This window comes from Ascaphus truei, chromosome 20, assembly GCF_040206685.1.
Source record: "Ascaphus truei isolate aAscTru1 chromosome 20, aAscTru1.hap1, whole genome shotgun sequence".
NCBI classification, from domain to species: domain Eukaryota; kingdom Metazoa; phylum Chordata; class Amphibia; order Anura; family Ascaphidae; genus Ascaphus; species Ascaphus truei.
Genome location: NC_134502.1, coordinates 12,200,263 through 12,227,153, shown reverse-complemented (window position 1 = coordinate 12,227,153; position 26,891 = coordinate 12,200,263). Strand labels below are relative to the sequence as shown.

General features: G+C 42.1%; 1 protein-coding gene across 1 annotated transcript; it reads left to right on the top strand.

The window, feature by feature from the left end:
* Window positions 1-18,589: 18,589 nt before the first annotated feature.
* LOC142470907 (olfactory receptor 11L1-like) lies at window positions 18,590-25,375 on the top strand. Its single transcript, XM_075577714.1, has 2 exons — window positions 18,590-19,482; window positions 25,327-25,375. Exons 1-2 carry the CDS (start codon window positions 18,590-18,592, stop codon window positions 25,373-25,375), a joined length of 942 nt encoding a protein of 313 aa, XP_075433829.1.
* The last annotated feature ends 1,516 nt before the right edge of the window (window positions 25,376-26,891 follow it).

The following is a 26,891-nucleotide window of genomic DNA, read 5'->3' as shown; positions in this document are numbered from 1 at the left end:
AATTGCTTAACTTTCCCTGCATGTTTAGAATGAGTAAAACATGTTTTTACAAGGGCTGTTACCACTCGCTAAATTGCACTTTCTTTTATTAATTTGAATTAGACAGAATAAATAGAATGGTGAAATAACTAGGGGCCAGGGGGGTAGAATGGGGTTAAGGGGGAGTTTGGCAAGCAGGGATACACCAATATTTCATACAGATAATACTAGAAAACTTTTAAAGACTAAATACAGTTGGAGTAGAAAGGCAGGAGTAGTTAGGATAATAGCACCGCCTGGAAAAAACCTTAAATGCATGCTTGCTAATGCAAGAAGCCTGACAGATAAAATGGCTTGAATTAATAGCTGCAAGGGAGCAGTATGATATAGGCATTACTTAAAAATGGTCAGATGATACTTATGATTGGGCAGTTACTTTAGAGGGTTATTCCCTTTTTCGGAAGGCTCGAGCAAATAGAAGAGGCGGTGGAGTATGTTTATATGTTAAACCAGATCTAAAACCTATTATAAGGGAAGATGTTTATGAAGGGAATGATGGAAATGTAGAAACCTTGTGGATAGAAATTAGCAGTGGACATAAAAGTACAAAGAAAATATGCTATAAACTACCAAATATCTGTGAGATTGAGTAAGCCAAAATACTTCCGCAAATGGAGAAGGCATTAAAACTAGGTTATGTTTGCATAATGGGAGATTTTAATTATCCAGACATAGACTGGGGTAGTGAGATTACTATTAAAACGAACGGAAACAGGGTTTGGGGGTTCTTAAAAACAATTAGATGACCCAAATTATTGAGGCAGCAAGAAGGAGAGGGGAAATACTGGATTTTGTAATATCAAACAATGTAGAAGTACAGTAGAGGCAACTCTTATTCGAACAAAAACCAGTGGCAATTCCCCAAAAAACCCAGGAAACACCCAGGTACATTCTGAATACATGCCTTAAACTTTCCTTGAACTAGCCCCAGCATTTCTACATTGATTAATGGCCTATCAGATTAACAGCGGGGGTCCCTGGCAGTCCCATTCAAACTGAATTGGACTGGCAGGGATCCCTGCTGTGTTAATCCTATGGGTCATTAGTCAATGCAGAAATACCTTAAACGTGCCTCAAACTAGCCCAGAACATACCCAGCACATACCCAGCACATACCCAGAATGTAACCCGGCTAGTTTACGGCAAATGTTAGAATAAACGTTGCCTCTACTGTAATAAATATTCACAACAGGGAACATTTGGGAAACAGTGATAGTCTTGTTTAAAATAAATGATCAAAAAACATATTCCATGGGTTCAACAAAGACGTTACATTTCAGAAAGGCAGATTTTAATAAATTGAGGAATAATCTACAAAGAATAAGTTAGGATAATGTTTTTGCAGGGAAAAATGTGGAAGATAAATGTGCCGTCGTTAAAACATTGTTAGAAAAGCACACTTATCAGTGTATACTCTTGGGTAATAAATAAAAAAGAAACAAGTCTAAACTAATGTGGCTAAATTAACAGGTAGTGGAGGAAATGGAAAAGAAGAGGCAGGCGTTTAGATTCTTAAAGTCAGAAGGAATGGAGGCGTCATATCAGACTTGTAAGGAATCTAACCAAAGCTGCAAAAGGGCAATCAAATTAGCAGAATTTGAAAATGAAAAAGGGATGGCAAAAGAAAGCAAGATCAACCCTAAAAAGTTATTTAAGTACCTTAATAACAAAAAAATTAGAAAAGAAAATATAGGACCATCTCAGTGTTAGATTAGCAGGCAGATTATTGGAGATAAGGAAAAAGTAGAGGTATTAACCTCATTAACCTATTGTAACTATGTAACTATTTATAAAATGTTTTACCAGGAAATAATAGATTGAGTTACCTCTCGTTTTTAAGTATGTCCTAGGCACAGAGTTATGATGACAATACATGGTTACACTAAATGAATAGATGTTATACATTCAATTTACAGACATTTCACGGACAATTAGAGATTGGTTATGGGCATTTGTAACAGCTACAGACAAGATTAAAATGTGCAACAGCACACTTCAAATTTCTTACAATGGAGGTGGTTTTGAGAGTCACTGGTAGATTGTTCCAGTTGTGAGGTGCAAGGTTAGAGAAGGAGAAGTGACCGGATTGCTTGTTGAACCCTGAGAACAGTCTTTTGGAGTCATATCTCAAGTAATAAGTGCCGTGTGTAGTAGAGGTGAGGAGTTTGCTGACTTAGGCGGGTAGTTTGCCCATAAAGTATTTGAAGGCAAGACAGGATAAATATACTTTGCGTCTGGATTTAAGGGATAGCCAATCTTGTTCTTAGAGCATTTTGAGTTGTAGAGGGTGTCTATTTTTCTAAGGTGAATTTGGGGTGCTGTTCCATATACTATGACCCAATAGTGTATAATTGGCATTAGCATCTGTTGTTCGATGCACTTTGTGACTAGTGTGTTTAGGGAGGGTTTGTTCCCAGAAAGTACACCTAGATTGGCATCAGTTTTAGGATGTCAGAATATCAATATGCAACCCAAATTTTAAATGGGAGTCAAGCTATATGCCAAGATATTTAAAACTAGTGACGGGTAGAATGGTATTAGAGTTGGTTCTGATCTGTAGCTTTGTCATTGGTAGCTTTAGAAATGTAGCCTTAGGCTTGTTATATAGTGCGCGCTGGCGCGTGTGCAGGCACCCGCCCAGCACTATACGTGCACGTGCCATGCGCGTTTAGTTAATATAGCGCACACGGTGGCGTGCGTGGCGAAGGGGCGTGGCTCTGATGTCACAGCGTCAGGCTGCACTGGGATTGGCTCGCAGCGCGGCAGCAGCGCGAAAATACAAATTTCTTGTATTTTCCCAGATCTGCTACGCCAACGCTCACGGCTGTGTGCACGTGTGCGTCTGAAGTATAGCAACTGCAGGGTCATACCCTGCAATTATCATTGATGCACGCATGGTAGCGCACGCGCATGCACTTTATTACAACCCTTAGTCTCCGATACAATTGTTACAGTTTTGTCAGTGTTTACAAACAGTTTGTTTTGGGAAATCCAGTGTAATTGTAGTTGTGTAATCCGTATACATGTGCATTGAGCTGCCTTTCAAGCTGTAGATAGATCAGTAATGAAGACTGAAAAGAGTAGGGCCCCCCAGAGTCATGTGAGACTACACAGGTTACATTGAAGAGGTTGGAGCTAGAGCCAGAGAGAGACACATATAGGTACTGTAAGAATGAAACAAGTTTAAAGCATGTTACCCTATTCTAGAACACTGAAGCTTGTTTAAGAAGATAACATTGTATTGTATTGTATTGTATGTCTTTATTTATATAGCGCCATTAGTGTACATAGCGCTTCACAGTAGTAATACATGTGGTAATCAAATAAATAACAGATAATATAAATAACAGATCATGGGAATAAGTGCTTTAGACATAAAAGTAACATTTCGGAAGAGGAGTCCCTGCCCCGAGGAGCTTACAGTCTAATTGGTAGGTAGGGAGAACGTACAGAGACAGTAGGAGGGAGTTCTGGTAAGTGCGTCTGCAGGGGGCCAAGCATTATGTATCGTGTTTAGAATATCCACAGTGCTATTCATATGCTTCTTTAAGCAAGTGTGTCTTAAGGTGGGTCTTAAAGGTGGATAGAGAGGGTGCTAGTCGGGTACTGAGGGGAAGGGCATTCCAGAGGTGTGGGGCAGTCAGTGAAAAAGGTTTAAGGCGGGAGAGGGCTTTAGATACAAAGGGGGTAGAAAGAAGACATCCTTGAGAAGAACGCAAGAGTCTGGATGGTGCATACCGAGAAATTAGGGATGAGATGTAAGGAGGGGCAGAAGAATGTAAAGCTTTAAAAGTGAGGAGAAGAATGGAGTGTGAGATGCGGGATTTGATCGGAAGCCAGGAGAGGGATTTCATGAGGGGAGATGCTGAGACAGATCTAGGAAAGAGTAGAGTGATTCTGGCAGCAGCATTTAGGATAGATTGTAGGGGAGACAGGTGAGAGGCAGGAAGGCCGGACAGCAGGAGGTTACAGTAATCAAGACGGGAGAGAATGAGGGCCTGAGTCAGAGTATCATCATCATCAACAGTATCAAAAGCCATTGCAAAATCTAGAAATACTGCACCAGTAAATTGTCCCAGTTAAACTCCACACTATATTTCATGTTTAAGAGGCTAGTTTGAGTGGAAGGCAGATTGGAGTTGACTAAGAAAATTTGTCTTGGTATAGTTATCACTTAAATAGGAGTGGACACATTTTTCCAGGACTTTGGATAGTATTGGGAGTTGAGAGATCGGTATGTACAGTAGTTGGAGACAATGTTTTTATTCCCACTTTTGAAGATTAGGACAATTCTGGAGGTTTTCGAGGTCTATGGGATATAGCCTGAAGATAAAAAAAGAGTTGATTATGGAGGCAAATGGTATAGCAATGACTGGGGCACTGGGTCGTATGAATTTTGACTCCACTATGTCAGGTAAAGATTGGCTGTTTAGTTTTAATGTTTGGAGCGCCTGTGTAATTTCCTCTTCTATTCGGACAAGAGGATAAAATCCCATCTAGCAAGGAACGGTTGGAAGATTTCTGGTTTGTCCATGTGGGTTGGGAAATTAGTTGGGTTAAATATAGTGACTTGAATTGTGTCCAGATGAGTATCCCTGAACAGAGATAGATGTATCAATGGTTTTAGGGGAAAGCCAGGTTTTGCTGAAAATTATGGCTGTAGTCCAATGCAAAAGGTATCATGTCCATAGTGCATCCAATTTGAGCAGCAGGCTTCAATATTTATATGGGCGATAGAGAGTCCTTTTGGGAATTTGAAAGGGGTATGGGACAGAGTTGAAAAGGGAGGGCCTGGGTTGAAATCAATATCCCATGCGAAAGAGAAAAAAGGATAATGTGTTTATAGCGCTAGTGCATTAATTCATATAGTGTAAAATAAACACTACTAGTGCATACCAAAAATTCCTATATCTATAGGATAAGCTGCCAGGATCAATGAGATCAATACAAATCACACAGAATACAAAAAAAAATAAAAAATAATCCGGCGCCTAAAACAAATCCAGGAATATACAGTTTTAAAAAACATAACCATATATAATGTCCAGTCCTGTTGAACTAGGGGTCTTCAGACAGATATTGAAAGTTGTCTCACAATATGTGGAGAGAGAACCAGAGACCAATCATAGTGTAAAACTGCAAAACTGCTGATATAACAAACAGACAATACAAATTAGACAAACAAACAAACACTAGACACAAAACAAACCAACTAAAACTAACACTAAACTAAACAACACCTAGTGATGAGCCAAAAATGACTAATTTAATAAAATGCACTTAAAAATAAATGATAACATACACAGGGGTTAAAGACGTACAGTAGGAACTCTGCTCCGGTAAGGGAAAAATTGAAAACCTACTTACTGTACAACAAGCAGGATTTAAATGGCATAGTTGGTAGTCACCCTGCCAAAAGTGGATGCCAACACTGGGAAACTTGTTGTTCCTTCCCCAGATAGCTGGTCTCACCGCCGCGTGTTCCGCCACTCTGGTCAGTCTATGTTGAATAGCATCGCCGAGGTCAAGCCTCACACATCTGCCTGCATACACCCGTCCCGTATACCGACCGCGAACGTTTCCTTAGTTGCAGGCGCACATGAGGAAGTGTAGCTCACTTGCCGCTTAGCTCCACACAGTTCGTCTGGCGCTCCACAGATTCTGCAGCTTCTGCAGATGTCAAAATTCGTCAGAAGTCTCCCACAAACATGCAAAAGAGAGTAACAGTATAAATAGATATTTGAGTAATTGTTTACAGGCTGCAAAGTCGTGATGTTTGCCATTTGTGTTAGAATGAGTGGTGCAAGGTGTGCTGGTTTTCAGAGCTCTCCACCAACATTCAGTAGATAATGAAAGGCTTTTGATTAGTCCATGGTGTATGATTACATTGGGTGTTGGCCAGGAGGGAGATGTTTCAATAGTGATATCAATAGTGGGGAACCTACTTGAAGGTTTAGTATGGGCAAAGAACCATCCCCAGGGGGAAGAGAGAAGTCCATTAATCAGTGCACAACTACTAATTATAGGGGTAATGGGATAGTGGACAATAAACTCACATATGGACGTGAAATTGGCAGTATAGAATACCATATAGGTGATACCCTAGCTCTGAGGAAAAGTTGTGATGCTGATTGTACCAATAAGTGAAATAAAAATTTACCTTTGATCATTAAAGTGAATGGACCACAAAGGCAGTTATTTACTAAGCCATGCTACTCAATAAGACACCTTCCATGCACAGCCTATTAACTTGAAGAGCCTGAGGGGCCATATGTACTAAGTCATGCTGGATGAAGTAGCACTGCTTAAAAATATGACCGTGCATGCTTAGTACACTAGAGTAGACTCTTCTGTCTCTGTGTTGCTCTGTTATTATTTCATGGTAGAAGCTCTTCCATTTGAAGAAATGACAGTATTAGAAACTACGCTACTGTACTACTCTTATAAAACCAGTAGTAGAGCGGATTTTGAGGATGGGTAGGAAGATGCAGACATAAGTCACTAAGGTGAACACAGATGTTAATGGGATTATAGGGATGGATAGGACCACACGTTCCATTTTCACTGTGGTGGTGTCAGAACAAGAGAGTTTTAGAAGAGGAGCAAGATCACAGAAGACGTGGTAAATTACATTGGGGCTACATACTAAAACCCACACCATTTTATTGTAGATAGTTTTATCTTAAGAAACCGACCGAAACAAATGTGGTACCAAATAAAAGCCATGGGGCAAGTTAAAAAAAATGCAAAATCACCAAAAAATATAAACATCAACCAGATATTAGACAAAAACAAATATATTTTTGCCATTACCAGAACATTTGTCATTAGTAAATAGACATACTAAAGCCATATATTTGCCATACTCAGAATGTCTGTATTAATAGTGAATTGAGGAAGAAAATATGTGTACAGCGCTTCTACTACAAATGTGTACTGGAAGAAAACGTTATAAAAAATTAATGTAACAAATGTATGTGAAATTACAATCTAATAAACATAGGTAAAATAAACAACTGTGACTGACAGTGATTGGCAATAAAGTCCTGTGACCGACTAGGTCAGAAAAAATGCATTTGGAAAAAGGTGACTGGGGCGTTGCCGCCGAGGTAAACAACACTAAATGGGTAGTGTAACAATGGAAATGATCAATTCAAACCGTGTGACGATGCGATTATTGTCAAAGTCCTGCATCCAGAGGACTCCGCATGGAAGATAGTCAGATGATATTCAGGGTATTCGGAGAAAGATAAAGAAAAACTTACATAGTGTAATACTGATTGAGCAAATCGTTGTTACCAAAAATTGCTATTTAATAGAGCTGCATGATGTAGAACTCAGAAAATAGGAAATGCCTCAGATAGTCTAAGAGACTGGGACTGGTAAGTGAAAAGAGTACAATTGGTTAAAAACAATGTACTGTATATAGGACAGTGCATATAAAAAGAAGTGTTGTGCAGGTGGTCGTCCAAATTGCAAAAATTGGAATCCTACTTACGACAAGTAGGTAATACGCCTGTAGCAAACAATAAGATTTGCGTGATGTCATCAACTCCTTTGGTGTTTCGTGGCTATGGGAACCACTTCAGATGACGTGCTGCGCTCCAACTCGGCCCGTCTGTACAGACGTACATTGCTGTTGTTATCCTATTTGCTGTTGATTAACGGAGCTGGCGTCTCAATGATAAATAGACCTCCAAGCAAAAGTACAGCGAGACTGGAGTGGAGGAACGATACTGTATGCCCAGCGTCAGTGCGATAGACTGAAGGTGGATATCCGGGCTTCTGCTGTGTGAAGACAACGTGACCTCTGAACCTATGTATTTCACGACCGACGTCGCTTTTTTAAGGGTGTATAATGGAGGAGGGGTTAATCTCTCATTATATATATAGCCATGGCTGGGTGTGACTACTATTTGTAACGATGCGCGGAACACGCCCCCTGCGGCATGTTCCTTCTTACCTGTTTTCTTCTGATCACCGGCTTCTAGCTGCGAGTCAAGATCCTGTGTCTTTAAGGATTCTGAAGCTTACGACGCCATCTTGCTTTCTGGCAATTCCTGCCCTCTTCCTCCTGACAGGAAGTAAGCCTCTCTCTGACTTTCTCATTGCTATTAGTCATTTGCTGCCTGCCCTGGTTCCTACTAGTACTACCATTGCATGCTGTTCCTGCCTGGACCTCCTTGGGCCCTTTACTCATCTCCTTTGGATTCCGGAAGACTGGGACAGCCACTATTTTACTACTGAGGTTAGTTTACCATCGGGTAGAGTAGGACCTGCTGATAGGGTTTACCTTGACATGGTAGCAGGCTTACAATACCTTGGCCAATGTATTCAACTAAGAACACTTACTTTGAACGTAGTATTTGCTGCAATCTTCTGTTACTGGTACTATGCCTTTAAGGAGGCTGGACGTTTTCCAAGAAGCATTTCTATGGTGACCTTGTGCTCTGGACTCTTTCCTCCCCGGCTCCTTCCATGTTCCTAGTTCCTGGTTCCCGTTCCAGACTGCTGTGCTGAAGCGTTGACTTTTCCCCGCGTTGGTGCCTGAGAGCACGTGCGTCCCCGCTCTGTTGCCAGGGCATGCGCACGCGTGCAGCTGGGCTAGTCGTGTCTCTGAGCTTGGCTCCGCACCTCCGGACGCGTCGCGCATTCTCATGCGTGGCGCGCTCATATGATTACTTGCGCCGATCCCTAGCTGCGCAGCAACTCACTCCCATTCGTCTCTCCTGCAGATTCCCCACCTCGCTACCGGGTCCCCTCCTTTCTCTGCGCTTATGTGGGGAGCACAAGCGTTACACTATTCTACTCTGTACTGACATATCAGTCCTGGTAACAGCAGGCAGTGTTGGGATAAAACATACTGGACACCTAACAAGCTCCTATTGAACCCCCAAAATAACCACAACATATATATAAGCATATGAGTGTCACAGAGGAGTGCTACTGAGCATGGCAATATATATTTAAAACCAGAGACAGAACATAAAACACAGACAGAGCTCAGTGCACATCCAGTGAAATTCATATACGGTACAGTGCCTAAATATATATGTATAAATATCTATTAAATAAAATGGTCTTTTAGTTTAACATTTTAGGCACTGTACCGTATATGAATTCCACTGGATGTGCACTTTTAGCTTGTTAGGTGTCCAGTATGTTTTACAATTCTTGTTCAGCTAGTCTTAGCTGATTGGAGGGTGGCAACCTCCTACCTAATTGAAGCTTACCCCCTCCCACATTTAAATGGTTAAAAGCTCACTCCATAGCATCTCCCACTCAGGGGAACTTGCTTGCTTGCAGTATGGTTGTGACAAATCTAATACAGAGTGCTTTTCCTGGTAATGTACAGGTTATTAAAAGCTTCAATCAGACTTAGAACTTTGCAACTAATATTGACAGATTTATTATAAATCATTCTTCCTGGTATTGCACAGGTTATTAAGAATTTATATTAGTGTTAGGGACCCCTGGAATTGTGGTCTGCCGTGCAGTGGCTCAGGGGCTTACAACAATTTTGGCCAAAAATGTTAAACTAAAAGACCATTTTATTTAATAGATATTTATACATATACATTTAGGCACTGTACCGTATATGAATTTCACTGGATGTGCACTGAGCTCTGTCTGTGTTTTATGTTTTGTCTCTGGTTTTAAGTGTTGGGATAAATCATGGGTTTTCCCCACTCAGATAGCACCTTTGAGTGACAGGGGAGGAGGTGGGATTAGGTCTGAGGTTGCCCAATCCTGGGTTCAGACCTGGTACCCTCCCCTTACTGTACTCAAGGGGGTTGCATCTCCAAATTGTTAGTTGGTCTCTACAGGAGAGAAGATGTTACAACCAGGCTGCTGTGTACTTGCAGGCCCAGGTTCCCTTCCCTTCGGGGGAGTGGGTGATTACCCATACCTCTGATCTTGCTAGAGGACCAGGGAAGAGCTAGGACTGCTGCGTGGGCCCTTGACCCATAGTGAAGGTCCAGGGACCATCTGAAGTTTGAGACCAGAGCTGTGACTGCATTGGGCAGAGTTATCAAATGACTGCACTGGGAGTAGAAGAGAATAAACCAGTTCCTGTTATTATACCTCCTGCCTGGTGTGTAATCTTTCCGGGGGAGAGGAGTCTGTACTACTGGGAGAGATTACCTTCATACATCTGGAGACTACAGCAGATGGAGGCGCTGAGTACCATGAAGTAAATGTCTGCTATGTACCCCAGAAGTCTATTCTGCAGTCCCTATAAACATCGGCGGACACCTCAGCCTCTTGTAAACCTACATGTAGCATGCACCATACACCTGGTAACAGGGGAATCTCCCATGGGGTGGGGGAAACACCGTTACATATATACAGCTCAACCCCGTTATAACAGCCCCTAGACCGCGTTATATCTGGGATCGCGTTAAAATTTCACCGGCAGTCATATATTTTTTAAAACCTCCATTTTGCCACGCGAGGACATTACCGGCATCTCTCAACTCACGTCATAGAAGCTTTCCTCTCTGCAGCCGTCCGTTCAAATGGATCGCGCTATAACGGGGTTGAGTTGTAATTAGTCAAATTAGTCCTGTATGAGATCAATATGTGCCCCAATTGGAATGTGATGTCATAGACTACTGGGCATAGATATGGTACATGGATAACACAATGAATCAATTGTACAGCCATAGTCATAATCTGAGAATATCAAATAGATGATGCACATAATAAAAATGCATCTAGATACAAATAGGAACAAACAGCTAGTGGCACAAAAAAAACAATAGCTAGCCGAAAATCCATAGCAATAGTAAAATATATATGTATGGTACATGGTGATGTTATATAAAGTTCTAAGGTATAGGGTGTATGGTGTATATAGTAATGTGAGTGGAGATATAGTGTTAATAATATTGATACCATTCAAAATGGCAAAAAGACTGGTGAAAACAACGCTAATGATAGTAGTAGCATTAAATAAACTTGCTTGTGAATTGACCTACAGTGCAAAGGCCATCTATTTTCTGCTGTCAGTCATAGAGTACATGCACACTGCAAAATGGTGCCGGAGGGGGGTACTTATCTGCCGGTGCACAGGATCCAGGGAGGTCCAGACGTCCCAGTGGAGAACAGGGTAGAGAATGGAAGCAGGCACACGGTCTTATGCAAAAAGGGCTCTCCTTGATAAAGGCAGTTCCCTGCCGAAACGTTGGACCTTTTGGTGTCACATTAAATACTCTATTTGCATAAGACCATGTGCCTGCTTCCATTCTCTACCTTATTAGTATAACAACCTAATAAAGACATGAATTTTCCATTGACAGAAGGTCTTTATTCATTTGTTAACTAGCTTGCAAAGCAAGAGGTACTTCTACTGCAACTGACATATTAACTTGCACTACATTATGCACTAATCGTTATTTCTAATTAGGTGCTTTACCAAGGACCTGTTGCATTTTCACATGTTCGGTCATCGGACAGTGTTAGGGTTTATGTAGAAGATGGAAAATGGGAAGAAAAATGGAACATAATAATAAATATATTCAAATAACGGGGGGAAAAAAGGGGGGAGGGATAGGAAAGAAAAACCTCGCATCTACTAGTACAAAATTCATGCCACCATAAGCCAAAGAAAATATCTTATTTCATTTACACGAATAAGGTTTGGCGGTGCTCACGGGTTGTGAATTATGTGAGTGAAAAGAGAAAAAAAGTAACCCGTATGGGAGCACTCAGGTATGCAATTGATATATTTGTTTATTTATTTGACACAGTGCAAAAAGGGATGAATAAACAGTACATGATTAAAAACACTTAAAAAAGAGGCATGGACCCCTGTCACGGGTGTTACCCTTAAACACTGATGAACAGCACTAGGGAACGACACACATTGTCAACCCTAAACATGAATAGGATAGTGACTCAAAAACACTAGGGTAAGTCAAAGTGAATCACAATTGGTTATTGGGTTCAAAGGCACCTATACAACGCTAAGGATAATGCACACTACACACCAAAAAGTAGACTGGTCGAAGTATAAATGACAGTCTCAAAGCATCACACATCTGCATGAGCATACAGTAATATAACCAATACCTACAGCGCAAATCATGTGTAGGAAAGGTGGTGAGATGGAATGAAATCCCTAGATGTGTAGAACAATGAAGTTAGTGAATAGCATATATAGGAAAATACCTAATGAACGCCTATTGTATAACCTTGTGTTTGTTATCAGTGTCCCTAATGAAAAAATGAAAAGTCACAGTCCAGAAAAATAGTTTGCATGAGTGCTGGGTAGCATAGTTACGTGAGCCATGGGTCAGGGGTCCTGCCTAGCACCCCCACTCCGACGCGTTTCGTCCAGAGACTTTGACTAGGAGTGGTGAGGGAACTAAAGCTGAATACTGTTTATGTAGGGTTGTTTTTCGCGCCAAAAACGGATGAGGGCGACAGCAGCTGCAGGTGCTTAAATGAATTACTGCTAATGTGCCGTGTCTGCGTGTCAGACTGGCACGCATGATGTCAGCTCGAGTAATATGCGCATGCGCGGCTTGTAGGTACTAAGTCCTACATGTATATCTACTGCGCATGTGCAGAATGTGGCGTCCCAATATTTACGCCCTATATAATGATATACAGAGCGTCACTACACTCTATTAGTGCGTGTCAGCTTGGACCGCACACCGCGCATGCGCGCTGAGTGTTATACAATAGGCGTTCATTAGGTATTTTCCTATATATGCTATTCACTAACTTCATTGTTCTACACATCTAGGGATTTCATTCCATCTCACCACCTTTCCTACACATGATTTGCGCTGTAGGTATTGGTTATATTACAGTATGCTCATGCAGATGTGTGATGCTTTGAGACTGTCATTTATACTTCGACCAGTCTACTTTTTGGTGTGTAGTGTGCATTATCCTTAGCGTTGTATAGGTGCCTTTGAACCCAATAACCAATTGTGATTCACTTTGACTTACCCTAGTGTTTTTTGAGTCACTATCCTATTCATGTTTAGGGTTGACAATGTGTGTCGTTCCCTAGTGCTGTTCATCAGTGTTTAAGGGTAACACCCGTGACAGGGGTCCATGCCTCTTTTTTAAGTGTTTTTAATCATGTACTGTTTATTCATCCCTTTTTGCACTGTGTCAAATAAATAAACAAATATATCAATTGCATACCTGAGTGCTCCCATACGGGTTACTTTTTTTCTCTTTTCACTCACATAATTCACAACCCGTGAGCACCGCCAAACCTTATTCGTGTAAATTAAATAAGATATTTTCTTTGGCTTATGGTGGCATGAATTTTGTACTAGTAGATGCGAGGTTTTTCTTTCCTATCCCTCCCCCCCTTTTTTCCCCCCGTTATTTGAATATATTCATTATATCCGCTCTGTTGGATTTCAATTAACCTTGGCTCACTTATATTTATTTGACACACTGTTTTCATGGATTTTTTCGCCAATGAGGTGAACAGGAAAGCTACTGCAGATGCAGCTTTCAATATAGATCCATCAGACAATACGCAGCCACAGACACCACACAGCAATGGGAGTGCGGACAAATTGAGAGACTTAAAACATTTATCACAGAGGTAGGTTGCGGGTTTGGTGGACGAAGACAGCACTTGAAAAATATACAGAATATAAATTTATTCCCAGGGGTCTTCGTCTCCAAACCTTCCCCTCCTTTGACTTTACAGACACCACATACAAACAAAGATGGGAGGAAGCACTGTCAACATGCTCATTTCAACTATTACAAATTTTGATTGAGCATGATAAAGCAGTAGTAGTGGAGGTATCCGATCAAATAGAGTCAATTAAATCAGGACTCTCAGAAGCGGAAACACAATCCTTTGCCAAAATAGAACTAGATCTTGAAAAGTTTGAGAAAGACTTAATAGCATTTAAAAAGAAAAAATTTGATAGAGATCAAGACGATTATAAGAACAACAAAGTGTCTAAGTGGCAAAAAGGGAAAAGATTTAATAAAAAACAAAAAAACCAACAGAGAGTCACTGCAGCATCCACCTCCTCTGAAATAACAGCTTCAGATATAGAGTCGTCCGACCTAGAGGGGGGTCCTAGCACTAGCACACAAAGGGAAAAGGCTTTTTTAGACAAAGGGGCAAGGAGTACATCACAAAAAGGAGGACAAGAAGAGGGAAAAAGGCAACTAAGAAAAAGAAATTAATTGGACTGCCAGACCCCATGTCTAAGCCCTTAGAGCCCACCGAAACCCTTACAGTAATAAACCTGTCAGACACTATTTTAAGTGCAGACCAACTCAGTGTTTTGCAGAAGGGCCTCTCCTTTAGCCCCACCATGTCAATGGATCTTTTTGAATGGTCAAAAGACCTACAGCTGTTCTGTCGAAAGTTGCTTTTATATAAGTATTTCAACAAACCACATGACCCAGATCAAGATATGTCTTTATTTGTGGAATGGAACGAACAGGAAATATTGGCCTTAGGAGACCTCAACACACTACATTCTGAACAGGGTGTTGTTCCAGTAGACCAGAGTATGTTATTATCCAAACTCAAACCCAAATCCAGCTTCTGCCCACCATGGCAAGTGTGCCCACAGGTAGAAGTTTATGCAAAACTAGTTACGGAGGATTTCAATAAGATCCACATCAAGAAAGGTGAACAGAATTTATCCAAAGCTGAAAGACGAGCAGTTGCAGAGCTACGCGACCTTAAAGAGGTGGAGATAAAACCGAGCGATAAAGGGGGAAATGTGATCATATGGCCGAAGGTGATGTATGAGCGAGAAGTCTTTAAACAACTTAGAGACACCCAGTGCTATGTTGAGCTGAGTAGAGATCCCACTATTCAGTTTATGGAGGAGCTTGAGAGTTTACTCCGAGCTGCCGTCCTGGATGGGGTAATTACTCAGCACAACATGGATGCCCTGGTGACAAAATGTCCAGTCGTACCCACCTTTTATATATTGCCAAAAATACACAAAAACCTCTCCCACCCCCCGGGCAGACCCATAGTATCAGGCATAGGGGGGTTGAGCGAGCCCATATGTAGATTTATTGACCTCTTCTTGCAATTGTCTGTTGAAACATTACCATCTTTTTTAAGGGACACCATGGATGTATTGTCTAAATTGGAGAACATCACGGTCGATGAAGGCGTTCTCCTCGCGACCTGTGATGTAGAATCTCTCTACACATGCATCCATCATAAAGACGGTTTAAAAGCAGCTAAGTTTTACCTATCTATGCAAAATCTCACAGGTGACCTGATTGAGCTGATCATTAACTTACTTAACTTTATATTGTCCCACAACTATTTCATCTTTAAAAACAGATATTACTTGCAGAAGAGAGGCACTGCAATGGGCGCGACCTGTGCACCCTCCTATGCCAATCACTTCTTGGGCTGGTGGGAGAGAGAGGTGGTGTTTACTGATGAGAACTATGTATATACACAGCATGTCTTGTTGTGGTTGAGGTACATCGATGACGTGCTTGTCCTCTGGCGAGGTAATGCTAGTGGATTTACTGCGTTTATCGATGCCCTCAACCACAACGATCTAAACATTAGACTGACGTTTCAGTCAAGTCCAATGAAAATTGAGTTTCTGGACTTGACAATCAGTATTGGCGAGGGTGGAGTGCTGTGTACTGACATTTTTCGGAAACACACCGCTACAAACTCGATCTTGCACGCCAAAAGTTTTCATCCCCACCACCAAGTGAAAGGTATCCCCACAAGCGAGTTTCTCAGACTGAAGAGAAATGTCTCGTCAACTCATGACTTTGACTTACGATCAAGGGAAATGAAATCAAGATTTTTACAAAGAGGCTATAGTAAGACCATGGTAGAGAGAGGGTACCGTAATAGCCTGAGCAAAACCCGTACTTCCCTTTTACAACCCAAGTCAAAGACAAAAGACAAAAAAGTTATCCGCTTTGTGGGGTCTTACAACCAGCAATGGCCACTACTACGTGGGGCGTTACAGCGACATTGGGGGGTGTTAATGACAGATCCTGACCTGGTACAAGCCCTGGGCAAACAAGTCACTATGACGAGCCGCCGGGCACCCAATTTTAAAGATACCTTGGTCATCAGTCATTACATCCCACATGTTGATAAAACTTTTTTGTCTGTTACCCCACGCATAGAATTTGCCAAATGTTCCAAATGCTCAGCCTGCAAACATATGGAAAATAGACTAACATTCACAAATAGTCAAAAGACCCATGTCTACACAATTCGCTCCACGCTCAATTGTAAATCTAAAGGGGTGATCTATTGTATACTATGCCCCTGTGATTTACCATATGTAGGCATGACTACACGAGAAGTCAGATTTCGGGTCTTGGAACATGTCAGGAACATCAAAAATGCGCAAAGGGACCTTGATAGCTTTAAAAAAATTACAAGTGTCGCCAGGCATTTTTTGAACAAACATGCGGCGGACACCACGTTACTAAGGGCCTTTGCGCTTGACAAAGTCTCCCTTGGCATACGTGGAGGCGACCTGGAAAAAGCTCTCCTAAAAAAAGAGACCAGGTGGATTACACAAATCAACTCAATGATTCCGAAAGGTCTGAATGACTATATTGGCTATGCCATGTTCCTGTAACACACAACTGCTCTAACTTTGTCTGTCTATAGGTAAATAATCTATATTCAATTTGATGAGTGCACTTACTGCATGTATTTTGTCTAATCTTTTAGATACTGCATGCAATTGCGAGGCTCAAGTTAGAGATTCTCCTGACCAAAAGCCATATCAACCATGGAATTTGGAATACATCGTCCCAATTTTCCATGCCTGTGTAAAAAAGTCTCTACATGATCCATACACTACAGAACAATGGATAACATCCACGGACTAATACAACAGAGAGACATTATAAGTCATCAGTAATCATGTGGAAGGAATTTACCTCCATGTGTTCACCGTAACCGTGGATGCCAATACATTTCAATTTTGGACATACCTGGACTAAACACACTTGGCACATCCCTGGAATAATAGGGATAAAAAGTTGGATACCATGGATTTAATTACTATTCACTGGACTCTGTCATATTTTGACTACATTGATACATGTTGTACATGTTTTTCATTTCTCTTTTGTATTGCACAATGTTGGATGTGTTATGTTATCTGGCCCAAATACTGAGGGTATACAGCTCATTGTGATATAACAATATGCACTCAATATGCCTCCGCTCCATTAGGGAGCGCTGTTGCAGCTCCCATACATGGGCCTTTCTCTGTGGCACTCCTTAGATTCGTTTTGAATTATGCTTGCTGCTCTTTTTACTATTAGTGGACATTAATCACATCAATCCCCTCAATACCCTGTATACATGTGATAATGGGCAATCATCACTGCCACTACAGTCATTTTTGTGAGCGCCGCCGTGCAGGATCACATGGATCTACTGACACACTCAGCGCGCATGCGCGGTGTGCGGTCCAAGCTGACACGCACTAATAGAGTGTCGTGACGCTCTGTATATCATTATATAGGGCGTAAATATTGGGACGCCACATTCTGCACATGCGCAGTAGATATACATGTAGGACTTAGTACCTACAAGCCGCGCATGCGCATATTACTCAAGCTGACATCATGCGTGCCAGTCTGACACGCAGACACGGCACATTAGCAGTAATTCATTTAAGCACCTGCAGCTGCTGTCGCCCTCATCCGTTTTTGGCGCGAAAAACAACCCTACATAAACAGTATTCAGCTTTAGTTCCCTCACCACTCCTAGTCAAAGTCTCTGGACGAAACGCGTCGGAGTGGGGGTGCTAGGCAGGACCCCTGACCCATGGCTCACGTAACTATGCTACCCAGCACTCATGCAAACTATTTTTCTGGACTGTGACTTTTCATTTTTTCATTAGGGACACTGATAACAAACACAAGGTTATACAATAGGCGTTCATTAGGTATTTTCCTATATATGCTATTCACTAACTTCATTGTTCTACACATCTAGGGATTTCATTCCATCTCACCACCTTTCCTACACATGATTTGCGCTGTAGGTATTGGTTATATTACTATATGCTCATGCAGATGTGTGATGCTTTGAGACTGTCATTTATACTTCGACCAGTCTACTTTTTGGTGTGTAGTGTGCATTATCCTTAGCGTTGTATAGGTGCCTTTGAACCCAATAACCAATTGTGATTCACTTTGACTTACCCTAGTGTTTTTTGAGTCACTATCCTATTCATGTTTAGGGTTGACAATGTGTGTCGTTCCCTAGTGCTGTTCATCAGTGTTTAAGGGTAACACCCGTGACAGGGGTCCATGCCTCTTTTTTAAGTGTTTTTAATCATGTACTGTTTATTCATCCCTTTTTGCACTGTGTCAAATAAATAAACAAATATATCAATTGCATACCTGAGTGCTCCCATACGGGTTACTTTTTTTCTCTTTTCACTCACATAATAATAAATATGTTGTATTTTCTAAAATGTTAGGATTTATTTACACAATACAATCAATAAATGTCCCCTGGTAATGTTTCATGTATTCCACTTGTAATATTTTATTGTCCTTCTGTTAACAGACAATGTATGCAGATAATGAGACAGAAGTGACAGCCTTCCTGCTTCTGGGATTCAACAGTCTTCAAAATATCAAGTTTTTACTCTTCTGTCTGTCTCTTACGATTTACATTGTTACAATATCTGGAAACGTCCTGATCATTTCATTGGTATCAACCAGCCACCACCTCCATTCACCCATGTACTTCTTCCTGAGTCATCTGTCTTTATCTGACTTACTGCTCACTACAAATGTTGTCCCTAACATGCTACACGTTATAATAGGTAATGGGAGCACCATATCTGTTAATGGATGCATTAGTCAATTATACTTTTTTGGTGTCTCAACAGTTATTGAATGCTTTCTTCTTACGGTGATGTCTTATGATAGATATCTGGCTATCTGTAACCCATTACGTTACACCTCCATTATGGACCTGAAGCTTCAACTCCACCTTGTTATCTGGCCTTGGTTGTTAGGTTTTCTGATATCCCTTATCACTGTTATCACAGTACGCAGCTTAAAGTTTTGTGGCCCCAATGTCATTAATCACTTCTTCTGTGATCTTGCTCCTCTTCTAAAACTCTCTTGCTCTGACACCACAACAGTGGAAATAGAACTTCTCGTCCTATCCATCCCTATAATCCCATTACCATTCGTGTTCATCTTGGGGACTTATGTGTGCATCTTCCTCACCATCATCAAAATCCCCTCCTCCATTGGGAGACAGAAAGCTTTCTCTACCTGCAGCTCCCATTTGATTGTTGTAGGCACATATTATGGGACACTGATTACTCTGTATGTGGTCCCATCTGATGGACACTTATCAAACATAAATAAGATGTTATCACTGTTGTACACTGTTGTAACTCCACTTTGCAACCCAATCATTTATAGTCTGAGGAACCAGGAGCTTAGGTGTGCCCTGGTGAAATTTATCTCTACCAGGAAAACTATGGCTATTATTTAACCATTTTAATGCCCTACTGACATTCACTAAATATTAATAGGACTGACACTCTGAAGGTTCTTGTAACTTTCAGTGAATATTCGAGTTTTTTGCTCATATTCTAAGGAAGATCGCTTCCTAGAAGTGGTGAACTGAAGCTAAGCAGTAAAGGAAAACCTGCCTCTTTTGTTCACACCACCATGGTTATGTGACCATGTGACCACAGGAGGCAACTATCTTTTATCAGTGGAAGAATGTGGAATGTCAGTAGGGCATATAAATGTGGAACACATTAAATGTCATTGCTGATACCACAGTCCTCAACTTTAGATTCTTCTGTGACAGTGAGTGTAAACTGTTTTCTTTCCAGCTGCTTCTAAAATTAGAGAGTCGTATTATCATCGGGAAATATGGCATTTTACTCATATCTATTTTATCTCATTAACTGCCCCTCATATCTATTTTACCTTTGTAACTGCTCCTCAATGTCAGGAGCCAATTGCCTGATGTACAGAGGGAGCAGAGTGAGGAGACCCTGTGGGTGAGAAGCACAGAATGTGCAGTGCGGATGGATCCATTGGACATCAGGTCTAGGTGGGATCTGTAGTCTGAGCCTGCTCCATGAAGATAGAGATGTGAGTGAGGAGCCTTCAGATTCCCCCACATGTCTGCAGTTGATGGTGTGGCCCAGGACATTTTTTTCATCTTTACACCTTACATTTCTCCAAAACACCTTATCCTTTTAAAACCAACCACTCGAAGGCACTTCTACCCCAAAGCCACTAACTCCATGCTAAATTTCACATACATTTATTATTTCTTCTTTGAGTTACAGGGGCCTAAAACTTCCTATGTTAAACTATAGACTACACACTTTTAACACACCTCATTTTGTCACTCAAAAACAACTGAACTTATTGTGCTCAAATTTTCCACAAACATTCCCTTTACCAATCTGACCTGAAATCCATAATGCTGAATTTTTGAGAGAGCTATGAGCATCTGAAAAAGGGGTTTAGAGTTGAAGTGTTGATCAAACCTTAACTATGGATGCGCTACTGTGCGCCCATTGTACCGTATATATTAAACAAAATTGAGACACTCGTGCTCCATAGTCTAAAATACATTTAATATCAGCTCTAAAAGAGACAGGCATAATATCACTGTGATGGTGGGGGTAGCCAGTCTTTATAATAAAGGTGAAGCCCCACTGGTTACCCCTGAAACCCATGGGTCCCTGGCAGCTTAGCAGCACTATAAACCAGAGACACTGTATGTATATTCTTGTGACTTCCCCCGTCCCGGTATGTAATAAACATGGGATTTTACGGGAGTGTAAGTTTCAATGGGGATATTTGGGTGAAAATGCATTCACAACTTATCTAGGGGTTTGGGGAACAAAGTTACCGGTAGCCCCGTAATTCTACCTGATGTGCAGACAGGCTCTGTGGGTACGCGAGTAGAATTACACTGGGGCTGCACAGTGTCCCCCAGAATCCTGTTTTTCAGCCCCAAATATCCCCGTCCCATTTCCCCCACAGATACGATGCTCCCCTAAAGTTGGTGAGTTTAATAACAGTTTATTATGTTCTCTGAAGCTGTATTAATGTCTATACTGACAGTCCCGGCAATATAAATATTAGCCGGGATGTCTTCATAGACATCGGAGATCAAAGGGGAGAACGAATGTTGAGAGGTGTGAGAACCGGTTGGTGAGTGGGGAAGGGTGGATTACTAGGTCCGGAGAACAAGGACATCCCGTGGGAACACCTCTTGGACTGCCAGACCTAGTGGAGCCTGCCCAGTGGGTTGCAATGGGTTGACTTGGGGAAGCTGCTGCTCGTAGGCGCAATTCCCATTGGCCAATTAATATTTCCCGATCACCCGGATTTTCGAGCCGCCTTGGCACGCCCCCTCCTCTGACGTAGACTGGCAGATGAACCCCATTCTGATTTGCTGTTCATGTCAGGATCTGTGCTCTGATTGGTCGCCAGCCCCTTCTCCATGTTAGACATAAAACACTGAGGTGTATGTATGTGGACTGGCTGATCAGAGAAGCAGATGATTTCAGGTTTGTGTCGGTGAGGCGCTGGCGAGCCTTTAGAAGTTGCTCTGTTGCAAATAGCAGAGCAACCGGCTTCATTTTTAGCCGGAGAACCCTGCCTAGCTGAGACTAACTCCTGCATTTTGCTCCGAAGTTCAAAGATTTGCTTAGCTCGCGATTAGGGGCTATAGCTAGGTATCTTCCCGGGGGAAGGTACCGTGAAAGTTCTGGACCAGGAGCAGACATGTTAAGCATTCTGAAGCAGGCGCCCTGCACCTAGTGAGTCTAGAGTGTCCCCCAGAGCCCCAGTAGTGTGTATTCTCTTGTATTTGAATTTCATTTGTGTGTCTGCAAGTCTCACCGAATAAACCTAATTTAATTCCACTACCTTGTTCTGCCTAGTGTATTGATCCCTGAAGGTAAAGGTGTTAAGAGTAATGGTCTCCTGTGAAACTCACTCACAAGGTTAAAATAATACATTCACAGTAAAAGCACGTCAGGGCTTGTTACCAGTCATCTGTAGAATGAAGAGAGATGAATCCAGGTATGACCAATCGTTTCATAGAAGTTTTTCAGTCAAATCCAATTTTTCTAAGTCGCTGGTAAGTTTGCAACAGTGGATAGGATATAAGCAGTGTCCTCGTGGGTATAGATCTCTGGAAGCTCTCATTAACATCACAAAATATGTGATACGGATTGATCACTTTGTAACTTTTTTCTTTGGTCGTGATTGACAAACTACAGTAGCGGCAGCTTTTATTTGATGTAATGCCGGCGGCATGCCGGGATCTACTCCGGCTGCCGCCAGTCAAGACCGCGCGCCGCCGCGTTTCCCCCACGCACTCCCCCTCCACTTTGCGCGCCTTTTACCCCCCCCTTCCCGACCCCGAACCCGGCTCCTGCTCTGCCCCTCTGCTTCCCCGCACCCCCGCTTACCTCACTTTAATCTCCAGGGGTGTCGGGGAAGCCCGGGGAAGCCGGGCGCGCACGTGACTGTGACGTCACAGTGCGCCGCAACGCGCCGCGTCTCCACGCTTCCCACACGCATCCTGCCGCCGGCATTACATCAAATAAAAGCTGCCGCTACTGTAGCTACTACTCTGTGAATTATTCACACAAGCAGTCAGACACTACAGAACTACTTTGTTGCAATTGATCCTACATTATAAAACCTATAACAATTTGGAAGATAACCACTGTGTAGTCATATGATAATAAAATACTGATTACTCAATACACAGATAATGTGGTACAGTACTAGTGTAACATTTCTGAAGACACAAACTGCGTACTTTCATGACAACCAAATACTGATTATTCCCAGCATAGCATGTGGGATTCACCTCACTGATAGACCTAGAACATTGTTTGAAATTTGACAATTCATTTTCATATCATGTATATATTGTATATTTTATTTTCATGTATTTATTTTATACTTTAATGATTAAAGGTTCATTTTTATTTCGCTCATTGGTTGCAATCAGCCTCACAATGTTTCCTCAGAGCTTGCATTATCTCTTACAGTGTCGAGAAAAAGTTTGTGAATCCCTTAGGATTTTTGCATATTTCACATACAGTATTTCAAAACTAAAATGTTACAGCCGCGGCCCCTTTTATTCTCCAATTTTTTCCGAGATTTTTTTCCGAATGCCACGGACTTCACCGCACTTCACCATGTTCCGCATTCTGACCGCATTCTGACCGCATTCATGTTGCATTCATGCCGGTGTCACCCGCGGTTGATGTGTTTATTGATGTGTTTATTGATAATGGTTCAGATTTAATTGGTTGCAATTCTTCGCGTATCCGCCAGGTGGCAGATATTCATGAATTGTACTGCGCATGCGCTTCAGTAATGTGTCGACTTGCAGGTGTTTAAAAAAATACCACAGTTGTCCATTGTAAATTGACCTTGGTACTGAAGAAGTTACAATAATGTATCAATTTAGGCTTTTCATATTAAAAACTAAATGCGCAGTGTCTGGTGTTCTATTGTCCTGAGAGTTCCGAAATTAGTGCACCACTGCAGTCTGTGTTCCAAAAACCCCACAGAACGTACGCTTATTTAATATGGGCCGCGATTAATGCAACAGATGATGAGATGGCAACAGTTGGTCAAATTTATCAGTATTTTATCGAAAACTATGACTTTTACAAATTTTCGCCAGAAGATCATGTGTGGAAGCGTGCAATAAGGAAAAAGTTATGTAGTGATCCATGTTTTTTTCGTGTTGATCCCGATGTTATTGGAGGGTATTGGTGTGTATCACCGGGTTTTTCCCGTATCTATGATCATGGAGACTGCAAAAGGCGAAAGGTCATCTTTAAACCAACTAAGAAACGTCAGTCTCTGGCAAGCAACGCGATAGCGACAGCTTCTAATAACAGAAGTGAAAACCTGGTGACTGGCAACCCTTGCTGTCTGTCCCCGCCCGATACCTACAGCCTGAGACGGATTTCGTGTACAGATTCGAGCAAGATTGCATGTACCTAATCGATTTCCAGCCTCATCAGTTGACTACATGTGTAGTAGTCCCGCTGTCACCTGTCAACGACATGTATGATCAAGAATACGGGACTGGCAGTGGCTCGGCGCCAGCTGATTGGCAAAGTCTATGGTGAGTAATGTTGACGTATTTTATTCTGTTTTTGAAATATCAATATCAATGCGATTCAAAAGTCAAGCGATTCTCCTGTAAGCAATATCATTGGCTGAGCAGCTTCTACAGTAGATACTGAACAATTGGTGGAAAGCTAGGCGCATGCGCATTGGAACCTTCTTGAAACACATGCGTGTCATCACATCGACTTTAGGCGCATGCGCATGTGAACAGGAGACGCCCCCCCAGAAAATTATTGGTGGGACTGACTGTGGGAACTTCTTTGGGGGACTGACTGACCATTACAGTAAAACTTTTACTTTTTTTGTTCCTCAGAAAAGAAAACTTTGTCATCTCATGCGGAAAACGGCAAATGGAGAGATTTCGATGGATAATATCGTTTTGTGTAATAATGCCTGCACATTGCTGAATCTGATTTAAAAAAAACACGTACCGGAGTCTACAGTTTAGTGGTTTAGTGGCCGTTGTTATTGATTAGGATAGAATACTGTAACTGAGAGCTTCATAGAAAACATGAAACAGTATGCTGTTGTTTTCAGACCAGTTATACAATACTTTTTTTATATATACTGTATAATAAACCCGAAAAATAAAAAGTATGCAATTATTCTACATGTATTCCAGTACATATGTATAGTCTATACCCGTACAGCATGTATTGTTTTAATACTCTTGCGATGTACAGTACTGAGCATGCCTACAGTATACAGCACAGTACTGTACAGTATGCCTGTATTTTGTTACAGTATTAAAGGAGACAATGGAACAATTTAAAACAAATCAACATTTTCTTTTATTGGTGGAGTAAGTACAAAAACATTTATTTAAAAATACAATGTAAAAACATTTTAAGTGTTCAGCAATTCAAAACATCAACAGGTGTATGGTTTATTGCTAGTGAAAACATTTTTGTACAGAAAGTGAAAACATTTACAGTAGGATGGTGTACAGTACAGTCAGTCAGGCCTGCACAACTCCAGTCCTCGAGGACCGCAAACAGGCCCAGTTTTCAGGATAACCTTGAAAACTGGGCCTGTTTGCGGCCCTCGGGGACTGGAATTGTGCAGGTCCTGTGTACAGTAAGTAAAAACATTTCTTTATTAATACAAGTTAAAACACGCAACATCTCCTTTATTAAAGTACAGAAAGTCAAAACATTTACAAAAACATTTACAAAAAATAAACAACAGTTGAACAGTCACGCAAATGCGATCCCCACCAGCTTGTCCTTCCAGGGCCGATGCCTTGTATGGCGCAAAATGCCTTAATGGAGTCTCGAACAATTTTCATTAAAGGATCTGTAATTGAAAAATAGCGCCGCAATTCCTCCACAATAGTCCTTCTTAAATTTTCAGGAAGCGCCCTTTTTTCGCGATTTCCTTCGTAGTTCACTTTGTAGACCCACCCGCAGTACACCAAGTAGGACACGTGGTGCTTAAAAATTAACATGGCATACTTGAGGGGTAAACCAGCACTCATCATCCTATACTTCTCCCTGAGTGCCAGTGGCAGCTCGCGCAGGATGATGTCGGGCACCGTATCGATGCAAGCGTATGTAGGTTGGGTTCTGGGAGCGGGTGTTCTTCTGTGAGCGGGTGTGCTTGTGGCGGTGGGCGAGGGTAGGTTTTCTGGGAGGAAGCTTTCCTCCTGTCTTGGTCGCCATGTTGTCTCCTGGCGTGGTCTTGATGGGGTTGTCATGTTATCCTCCTCCTCAATGGCACACATGTACACAAATTCTTCTGGTGGAGGGGGTGTGCTTGGTGTTGGAAGGTGGTCGAAGGTCCCATTCATCACATCCATGCCACCCTCCTGCTCTGGCGTCGGGGATACAGGGGCATGAACTCCGAGCAAATTATGTATCCCCGCTATGTCAGTCTCTATCTTCTCCATCCGTCAATCCATCTTCTCCATCCGTTGATCCATATTTAGCATGGTCTCTAAAAGCAGATCTATCTTTACCAGCACAGTAGTGTTCCCGGGGATATCCACACTTAACCCATTCAGCATGCGGTCTAACGAGCTGGTTCTTGTGCATGGCGTACTGTGGACATCTGGGTGGATGGGTGCTACGGAGGATGAGATGGGGGTTCCATGGAGAGAAGCGACAGAGTCATCGAAGAAGGATGGAGGAGGTGACCTGTGGATTTCCGGGAGAGGAGAAGCGGCAGCGTCGTCGAAGAGGGATGGAGAAAGTGAACTGTGGATTTCCGGGTGAGAAGCGGCAGAGTCGTCTAAGCGTAATGAAGAAAGTGACCCGTGGATTTCAGGGGCACCAGCGGCAGCGTCGTCGAAGAGCAGTGGCGAAGATGGTCGGTGGGTTCCTGGGAGAGCGGCGGCAGCGTCGTGGACGAGTAGTGGAGAAGATGGGCTGTAGATTTTCGGGAGAGCGGTGGCAGAGTCGTCGAAGGGTATTGGAGGAAGTGGTCTGCGAGTTCGATGGGTTGGCTGCCATTTGTTTTGCGTTGAGTGTACATCACCGAATTTTTCTTGACATAATAAGGCTTACGTGTATTAAAACCCTTATCCTTTGGGGTCAGCAGAAGGTTTTCTTTATTAGCTTTAGCCTGTCGCTTTGGCCTTGGCTTGGAAATGGCTGCCGCTTTTCGCTTTTTCTGCATGACAGGCACGGCAGAGGCGAGTGGGTTCCTGCGTCCGTAGAGTCGGGGTTGATCCATGGAAGCAGATGGCACAATGCAGTATCTGGACAAGG